Source organism: Melitaea cinxia, chromosome 21, assembly GCF_905220565.1.
Source record: "Melitaea cinxia chromosome 21, ilMelCinx1.1, whole genome shotgun sequence".
NCBI lineage: Eukaryota > Metazoa > Arthropoda > Insecta > Lepidoptera > Nymphalidae > Melitaea > Melitaea cinxia.
Window position 1 is genome coordinate 1,720,922 of NC_059414.1, and position 10,542 is coordinate 1,731,463.

The window sequence follows — 10,542 nt, forward strand, 5'->3', positions numbered from 1 at the left end:
TTATGATGTCAATTCAATGCTCACAATATTTTTTACTAAAGTGAGGGTAATCATTGATAAACATGTTCCTAAGACTAAACGTAAAAACAGTAAATTCCCTATATGGTATAACTACAAACTCATTTCTATGTTAAAACTAAAAATAAACAGATTAAAATTTAAAATATTCAAAAACCAACTTGATAAAATTCATTTCGAATCTCTAAGAAACGACAGTAACAATTTAATGAAGGAATACTATGATAGATATATTGCATCAATTGATGATACTTTGACGAAAAATCCCAAATATTTCTGGACTCATCTAAAAAATATTAAACAGTCAATAAACACATATCCCGCAAAGATGAAGCTTGGTGATAAAATTACCACTGATAGTCCTAGCTTGTACAATCTTTTTGCGGATTTCTTCGCATCGGTTTATGACTCGAGTGAGTATTCACAAACTCTTCACTAACATGTCTGGAATGTTATCTCAGATAGCCTTTCCAATATTAATATAACCATTTAGGTTACACTCAGAAAGCTGAAAGTACTTGGTGTAAGGAAAGGATAGGACAATTTGCCTCCTTTATTCATTAAGGAATGCGCTGTTCCATTATTAGCACCACTTCAATTAATATATAACATATCTTTATGCACTGGTGTTTATCCTGAAATACGGAAGTTAGCAAGAATAGTTCCTGTTCATGAGAATGGCGATCATGAATCCACTACAGGCCTATATCAATACTCTCAACACTATCAAAAGTCTTCGAATCTTTGCTACACTCAATTTTGTCACGCCATGTTCACTTTCACTGTTCACGTTTGTGTTCCTCAAGGATCAATTTTAGGACCATTACTATTTAATATTTACATTAACGACATTACCAATGCATCAAGAATTCCAAATGTTTAATTTATGCTGACGATTTAAAGGTTGCTAAAGAAATTATTAATAAGCATGACCTTAAATCTTTACAAAAAGATATCAATAGAGTTTTCGAGTGGTGTAAGTTAAATGGAATGGAGCTTAACCCCTCCAAATGTTAATATATTACCTTCATTCGTAAACGATTTTTTGTTGAGGTAAAATATGTTATTGGTACGCACCAATTACAGAAATTGAAGTACATTCGCGATTTAGGTATCACTACTGATGCTAAGTTACGTTATAATGTATATTGTATATACATATATTGGCAACATATGCAGGTCGGCACGCAAAATTTTGGGGTTTATTTTTAGAAATTCTAAACAATTTAAAAAACTTAAAACCAAAAAAAAATATTCTCTACAAGGAGTAAGCTAGATATGGAACGCCCATTTGAAACCCAAACTACCAGACCCATAAAGATAGATTGGAAAGTATACAGAGACGGTTTACGCAATTTTATTCTATTGGGCAGGACAAAAGAATATGCCTATACTACTCGCGGCTAAATAAGTTTAAGTTAAATTCACTCTCACACCGGGACAAGCTCCTTGATATGGTTTTCTTACACAAACTAGTGAATGGAACTATGGATAGTTCAGAACTCCAAAGCAAAATTTCAATTAAAGTTCCCTCTCGCATACCACGATATCCCATTTCACTATTTGCTTATAAAACCCAGAGAACAAACCTCGGTTAGTATTCCCTCATCCCTAGACTAAGTAGGCTCTACAGAGAATTTACAGTTGAAAACGAGTCATTAGACATCTTTGCAGATAACATAGCTAAATTTAAGAAGAAAATAATAAAGTCATTTGATTCCTCAAATCAAAAGCTATGTAGCACTAATATTAATTGATAATAGTATAATAGTTATTTAGTTCTTTATATTCTATGTATTTTTTAGTTTAAATCCTGAAAGTTCAAAATATTTTTAATAGGCAGACGACTTAATTCTCTTAAGCACAGTAACTACCTTTAAGAGGAATTATATGTATATATTTAATACCTTGGCATGTAACTGATTTTAATTTTTTTAAACATGTAATTCAGTTGGTGGTTCTTACTAAATAAATAAATACCTCAGATTCTTAGGTTTGAAAGAAGTGAGGCTTCTGTAGTCGGTCTAAAAAAAAAATAGACTTTATCCTTCTTCCATAAATGGGCTATCTAACACTGAAAGAATTTTTCAAATTAGACTAAGTTTCTGAGATTAGCGCGTTCAAACAAACAAACAAACAAAATTTTTAGCTTTATAATATTAGTATAAATTTTCTTTAATGCGCGTGCTATTAATTCAGTCTTTAATATCCCACTGCTGGGCATAGGCCTCTTTCCCCATGTAGGAGAAGGATTGCGGGTCGGCGGATGTATTCCCTGTTACGACGTGCGATGTATTTCCCTGTTACTTAGAGTAACGATCGCTATCAGGAAATCACCATTTTTTACATTTTCGTTTATTTGACAGGTCTATACGCAAGTATTAAACGCGTGATGTACAACCCAATAGCACTGACCCAAATGTTTTCAATGGGACTCGTATCGGCCTCTATGTGGGGGTATGGATACTACGAGATTGACATTATTAAGGTATTTTTTTGTCATATCTTTTATTATACGTTATAATTTGATAGACTTTAGTTGACAAACTACGTACAACAAGTCATTCCACTTTTTTATGTTGAGAAAATGAGTCGTTTTGCAAACGAACAGCTAAATTTAAAAGACATGTTCAAAATTTAACAGAGCTTAAATCAATTAAAATCATGCATTAAATTTATATAAATGTTAAAAAGGATCCAAGTTTTAATGAAAATTTGTTGTTTATATTGTTTTTTAATTCTCAAGTAAAGTATTTAACTACATTTTTTTTATTTAGGCGAAATTCAACTTGCTGCCTACTTCTAGTGGATACGTAAATTTTTCTAAAATTTTACTACATTATTTAATAGTTGGTTGCATAGTGGTGAGTTTTAATCAATATAATTATTATAATAAAATAATCGCATTTAGCCTCTAACATCCCTCTGCTGGGGCATAGGCCTCATTCCCCATTTAGGAGAAGGAATCCACCAAATTACTCCACTGCGGATTGGCTGATATATTTTGTATTATGAGTAACTATTGCTGTCAGGTATTTATGATTAAAACCGGTACCAACGGCTTAACGTGCTCTCCGAGGCACGGTGGGGAAACCCATAAGGACAGTTCCATTTCTCCGTTGAATCGCTATGCCGACTGTCTGGGCAAAAAATGCACCAGCCCCCTTGTCATCAGCGAAGGCAATTAGACAAGGAGTTATCTGTTTTAATTTTTTTTTAGCTCTGCTACTCCAAGGTTTAAGTGTTTTGACTGCAATAGGCACAAAGATGTAATTCGGATGTAAAAGTAGTGATGAATATTTGTGCCATTTTGTCGTCTCAGCGTTTTCTTTTTTGTAATATAATGAAAAATATATTATTTATTCACTTATTTCTAATACAGGTAATTTCTATTTCAGTATTTCGGTGCTATTTTCTCCGATCCTATACTCAAGAAGTTTTGTCAAATAAAAGCATTCAAACAAGCGACCAGTATGAGTGTGCTAATGTTTGTATTTTACATAGTAATGACAACTGTTCCGCGCTGCAACACAGGGAATGTTGTGGGAATCGGAAGAAATTATTACAGCCACCCGCAATGCAGTCTTGCTTGCAAGTACGTTAAAAATGTCTTGTCTTGAACCTTTACTTGTTGGTAATTATAAAAACACAAAATTATTGCTGTAACCGCTGTAATTTATTGAATTTCATTACATTAAATTACTATTAGTATTTGTGGAGGTTCGTTAAAACAGGTGAAAGAATAAAAGGGACCTAAATATAAGGAAAACTACTAATTTGGCTGAAAGTTTGGTATCAGTTAGTTTGGTACCACTTCTTACCGATTTTATGAAATGATGTGGTTCAGTTCTGGTCAGTCTGCTAAAGTGTAGCTAAAAGCTAAAATTAGTAATTTATATGAAGTATAATGTAAAATGTAGTAGGTAAATGTAGCATTTCTGTTAGAAATTATTTTGGTGTTCTGAACAGTTACTGATTTTAAGTTCTCTTTATAGTTGTAAACCTCAATGGGAGGAATTCAAGCCGGTGTGTGCGGTTGATGATATGGTCAGCTATGTGTCACCATGCCAAGCTGGTTGCCGTGAATCACAAGAAATAAATGGGATCCAGTAAGTAAAATTTAATTATATTGCGCACTAGCGGACCCGATAGACTTCGTCGCATCAAAAAAATTTGGAATGTGGCAGGTTTTTGTTGCCCACCTATTTTATAGTCGTTGCAAAAAATTCTCCTGAACAGAACCGTCACCCTGATGATAGGCGGTGTGTGAGGTTCAGCTTGGGTTACCAAAGTATCTTCGTTTCCACGAACTTTGGCCACCCTTCTGTGACCCACTAAAAAACCTCGACTGGGATGTCTGCTAGAGGGCTTCAAACTAAGAGGCGAACTTAGTGTTCAAACCTGATTGGATAATAATATAAAAGTACAGTGGGAACCTAAATATTTAAAAATTGCGTGTCTCAATGACATAACATAGAGATAGACGGGTTATTAACCGACATAATTGTATTTAAAAGTGACGCAAGTCACAGAACGCGTGACGCGTCGTGCCCAATCGCACCGGTTTGGCCCGATCGTGATCGAATGTAAGTGAGATAATTTAGGCGAGTATAGCGTATCTATAACTTTTAAAACATCTTATTGGTGCCTCGCTCGGATAAATAATTTTACACAGATAGGGATATTAAATTATCAAGATCTTTTTAAACGCGATTTGCTTGACAGATGTAATGACGTGAAAACTGATGCATTTTATGTCGCGTGCGCATATTACATCGACGAGTAATTCAACGTAGATCGACGAAAAAATAGTCAAGTAACTACGCGTTATCAAAGATTACTCAAAAAGTAGTTATCAGATCTCAATAAAATTTATATGTGACCACATGACAAACATCAGCTTTCGATAAAAATTATTAAAATCGGTACACCCAGTAAAAAGTTATTGCGGATTTTCAAGAAGTTCCCTCGATTTCTTTGGGATCCCATCATCAGATCCTGGTTTCCTTATCATGGTACTAAACTAGGGATATCTTCTTCAATTGACACACACCGCCTTTCGATTAAAAAAAATTGTCGGAATCGGTCCACACGGTCAAAAGTTCTGATGTAACATACATTAAAAAATGTGCTGTGTGGCTACGGCACTAAAGAATTTAGCCACCCCCTCTCTTCCCGTGGGTGTCGTAAGAGGCGACTAAGGGATAATAAGGTTCCACAACCACCTTGGAACGTAAGAAGCCGACCGATGGCGGGATAACCATCCAACTGCTGGCTTTGAAATACACAGGCCGAAGACGGGCAGCAGCGTCTTGGGTGCGACAAAGCCAGTACTGCGGTCACCAACCCGCCTGCCCAGCGTGGTGACTATAGGCAAAACACATGAGTTCACGTTATTTTTGGCGTAAACTTGTAGAGGCCTATGTCCAGCAGTGGACTGTATAGGCTGTAATGATGATACATAAAAAAATACAGTCGAATTGAGAACCTCCTCCTTTTTTGGAAGTAGGTTAACAAAAGAAATAATATCGCGAAGCCAACTGAAATAAAAATCAGTACTAATGATCTATAGTTCTTACATTTTTTGACTATTCAATTTGGTCGGGTTCGCGATATTATCACTTTTGTTGAGTTTCGGAACGCGACATTAGATCCTCCAAAGCGGACACGCACACTGTTTTGATAGATATGATTGAATTTGAACTTTGTGCAGCGATAATAAAGTGCAAATTGACTCTTTGACGTCAGGAACACACCTACATTGTTTAGACCACAGTGAGTGCTTGTAATTAGTGTCGGTGCGTGACCTTGAAACGTGACCTTTCTAGTGGCACACGATCATATCGTACTATACAGAAAATTTATTTCCAGTATGTCAGATCATCTTGGGTGTTTTTAGAGACGCCTGTTTACTTCAATTTCCTTTACAAAATTTTGGACCTTAATGAGAAGTTAAAAATTTCGAATAAATTACGTTTTTTTATTCGTTACATTTTCGCCGTGTTACTAAGTAAGAATACGTTGTTACAGAGTGTACTCGAACTGCACGTGTGCGGGAGGTGGACGCGTGTTGGAGCGCGCGTGCGGCGACGAGCCGTGTCGGAACGCGAACTCGTTGCACGATCTGATGTTCTACATGCTCTTTATGCTCGGAAGTACGAACTATTACTATAGATACAAAATTTAGTCAAAGCGTTATCGTAACGGTCAAAGCATTGGCTTATGGCTGTTGCGCTGTTGGTTGCGGGTTCGATCCGCGCATGTGGCATACATTTGTATTGGTTATACATATGTTTGTGGTCTGGGCGTTTGCGATTGAGTATTTTGTGCTTTTCCGGGCTCCCGACACAGAAAATGTAAATTCAAGAGCTAGTTCTAATCGCAAAAGTGTACCAGAAGCTTAGAAACTTTAAAGTTAATTTGAAGTAAAAAAGTTCGTGTCATCATTTCTTATGAAAGAATACCATAGCTAAGACTGAATGTCTCGAACCCAATTTGCAGACAGGAACAAGTTAATCCAACAATATGTAGTGGAGAAGCTTGGCATATTACTCTTCAATCATTCTGCTTAGTAGGAGTAATTATTATACAAAAACCGATATTATAATATACATCGCTGAAGTGTCGACAGACGCGCAATTACTTTACTTCGACTAAGCTTCTGAGTGCAAATGTTATCATCATAATGAGAATTTAATATCTAATAAATCTAAATCTATTACGGATTTAAATATAAAAACTGAAACAAAAAAATCACTTTTTATAGATATAAACCAAAAAACAAAAGTAATATTTGATAATAGATACAATGACGAAAAAATATTTACTGACATCTATCAGAACTTATCTCACTCTTGCTTTTACCTTATTACAGTTTTAACGCTGCAAGGTCAGGGCGTGCTGTTACTGAAAATCGTGGACCCTCGCGATAAGTCCGTGGCGCAAGGCTTGGCTTTTTCTTTCGTCGCTATCTTGACCTTCGTCGTGGGCCACACAATTTTCTATGGACTTCAAAGTAAGTTTCCCAAAATACAAGATAACATTGATATATCTTGCTCGAATTCTGGAGCAGCACGACTGGGGAAGTACCTCTGGTGAGTAACGTGCCCAAAGCTCCTGGGAAGGGTCTGGGGTGGGGTCGATAGCGTGTTTGTGATGCTTTTGGTATTGCAGATGTGTATAGGCTATACCCGCTACGATGATACGATAATCGCTTACCGTTATGGTCCGGGAGCCAGGTACAAATTTGATCAATTATTACCTCCCATTCGAAACTTCGTAAGCTGCATTAGGGATTTATATTATGAATATCCGCGACCGTTAGCTGCGACTCCATGGGTGGGACTGGCAGTGGCAGCCTCCCACGCATGGAGGAAAAAATAATTTTTTAGTAATTTCCTCCCACTTAAAATTTGTCGGATTATATATATAGGTATATAGGTAAACACCTAATATCTTGAAGGAAAAATAAAGTCAGCTGATCATAACATGGTGGATTATAGTCAGCTGGCTGATTGAACAATAAAAAGTATATATTTTTTCAATGATTCCCTCTCAACTAAAATTTTAACGGATGATATTTTATATGCTTCTATGAATGAAAATTAATGTCAGCTGGTTGTACTTCGGTGGAAATTTCGTTAGTTGGTACTTTAAAAGATGAAACAAAAAGTTTTTTTTTTGGTCATTTCCTTCTCCTTTAAAATTTCTCAGATTATAGTTTACCTAATATCTTGAAAGAAAAATAAAGTCAGCTGACCATATCATGTTACGTTTTTCGGATGCTTTTAGTATTGCTGATGTCGATACTCGCTTACATTAGGCCATACGCTTGTTTACCGACCTAATCGTATAATAAAAAGAAATATAAAAAAAAATATATGGTAATAAGATAATTATATTGTATTGTACTCCTTTAATTTCTCTCGTTTTGTATTGTACTCCTCTCATCTCTCTCGTTTTTGTGATTTTTGAACAGAATACATTTTTTAAATAAACCAGCGTTAACTTTTACGGTATTCTGTATTGACGATACGAAATATTTACCGAAAATCTGTAAATTATGAAAACAATGAACAACATAATTTTTTTTCAAGTTTAATTTTTTAATTTTTTTTTCAGTTACGACTTGTCGTTGGTTCGAAGGAAATAAGTGTCATCTACAGAGCGCATCCTTCCCTTATTTAATTGGCCACTTCTGCGCGTTCCTCATGCTGACATCAATTATGATTGCTTTAACATCTTGGCATTTTTTCAAAAAGTTAAAAGAGGACGATAACGAAGTAAATGAAACGAGATTGTAAAAATTATGATAATTTTGTATAATAGACTAAGAACTTTTAACTATGTAAGTTAACATACGCTAGCTTAACCTAAGTAAATTATGAAATTCGTATGTGATAATAGGTAATTAATCGTACGGACGGAAACACAAGACCTAGTACTTTATTTTTCTCTCGCAACAAGTCGGACAACTACTTGAACAAACCGAACGGTTAATAATCATTATGAGTCAATCAAGTTTATATTTGAGATACTAGTTTAGTTACTAGTCTAGATAAAAGTTAGGCGATAAATCGACCAACTGGTCTAAAAAATATTTAGTCGAATAATCTAGTGACAAGTATAGCAACAAGTCGAGTAATAAGTTAACAAATTATTTGATTTTATTTATAAACTAATTGTTGACTAGTTATAGTCGAATAATTAGTTGACCCACTAGTCAAGTTAGTTGTCATATTAACCCATATGTGCTCAACTTTTTTTTTTCGTAAAAACTGATATTTTTTCGTTTTATTCTAAGTCCAATAAGCATAAAAATAAAGGTATTCTAAAAATTAAATAAAAAAAAATATGCCGTTTTGGACATTTTCACCGCCCCAATTTTGGGGCGCTGAGCACGGCAGATCACGTCTATAACCACTCCTTAATTTTTTCAATTGCATTTATTTTAAAGGGTAATATTAATAAAATAACGGTTATAGAGGTTGTAAATGAATTTTTATTACATCTAAGAACATCTACATACATCCACACATCAGAATAATACCATTTTTTTTTATTTATGCTATTGCGGTAGCAGCCTATATTTTGTTCTAGGCGATCTACTCCGCCCATATATTGATTATACATTTGAACACAAAAGGGCTGTTGAATCGAGGGTTTTTTTTTCAGCACTTGACCATCGCTTGGATCCGCCAACTGGAGAAACACCTTCACAGGTCGAAGCTACGGTAACGACGTTACTGACGTTGTATCGTACTAGAGACACGCCTGATGTTTCATCAATGATTTGATGAAACATCAGGCGTGTTGATCATAGCTCCCACGCTGTTTTTTCTTTATGTCGTCGATTGACTCCAGCAGCGCATTTTCGACCCTTTGGCCCGTATTGTTCATGTCCCCAAAATTTGGTGACCAAAATTCTTCAAAGCGATAAGCAATCTAAACGATGTAAAGAAATTGTCTATGTAAACATGAACTCGAAAATCTGTAGGCAATTTGGCCGCCAAGTTCGTAATGACAGATCCTCCAACACCTAGATCGGGATTAGTGTTACCTGTGCTACCTCTTTTTGGCGCAGAAGTGGATGTATCTCCCGATAGGGATATCTTGTCGTCATCAATCGAGTCCACTTCTATAACTTATCTTTGTAAAAGTGAACCCGATTTGCGCACACATACAAGCAGCGCCTCGGCTCGTAGTTGATTGCCTGTCAGATGATTGATATTACCTACAAGCGCATTCGCACTTCGTCACTATCGCAGTCTCTCGTCAACATTTGGTTGCTGGGCTATGTGTAGATAGTGTCCTCATCTTCCGTCTCCAATAAGTCGATAATTTCTGCTAAACTCAACCTAAAACAACATAATAAATATAAAAGTATAACATATAAAGTTCCAATATAACTGGAAGTTGCTATAAACAATGTAAATAAAATATAACACATATACCATGAAGTTTGAAATCAACATGCAAGTACGTGCCCAGCGCCCCAATAATGGGGCGCTATAAATAATGCCTCTAAAAAACTAAATCTTAACCGAAAGAATCGATTTTTATCACAAAAGTAATCAAATATAAAATAATACATATAAAAAAACTGCTTTACACGGTTTTACTTATAAATAAATAAAAAATAAACTTACTTTTTATTCTCGTCATCGTGAACACCACACTTGCACTTACTATTCTTCCAAAAAACAGAAAAAATGGCGCCAACAACTTTTCGTTTTTTTTTTTTTTCATAATGTCAAAATGTAAACAAAGCGGACAGTACCATTCAATAATCAAACCACAGTTTTAGTTTGACACAGAAAATAAATAACCTGCCGTTTTAAAAATGGGGCGGTGAGCACATATGGGTTAATACACAAGTACAAAATAGTATGTTCTAATTACGTTCAGTAACCTATTTTTTGCAGTCGTTTAGGTATCACCGTCATTTGAGAAACAAACTTGCTAAAATATGATGTAACCTATCCTTTCTCGGTAAATGGACTAGCCAAAAAAAAAAAAAATCAA

The 10,542-nt window shown here is 35.3% G+C and overlaps 1 protein-coding gene across 1 annotated transcript; it reads left to right on the forward strand.

The window, feature by feature from the left end:
* The first annotated feature begins 346 nt into the window (after positions 1-346).
* On the forward strand, positions 347-8,321 carry LOC123664204 (solute carrier organic anion transporter family member 1A1-like). The gene is made up of 7 exons (XM_045598800.1): positions 347-431; positions 2,385-2,506; positions 3,417-3,505; positions 4,014-4,127; positions 6,049-6,173; positions 6,893-7,033; positions 8,140-8,321. Exons 1-7 carry the CDS (start codon positions 347-349, stop codon positions 8,319-8,321), a joined length of 858 nt encoding a protein of 285 aa, XP_045454756.1.
* Positions 8,322-10,542: the final 2,221 nt, after the last annotated feature.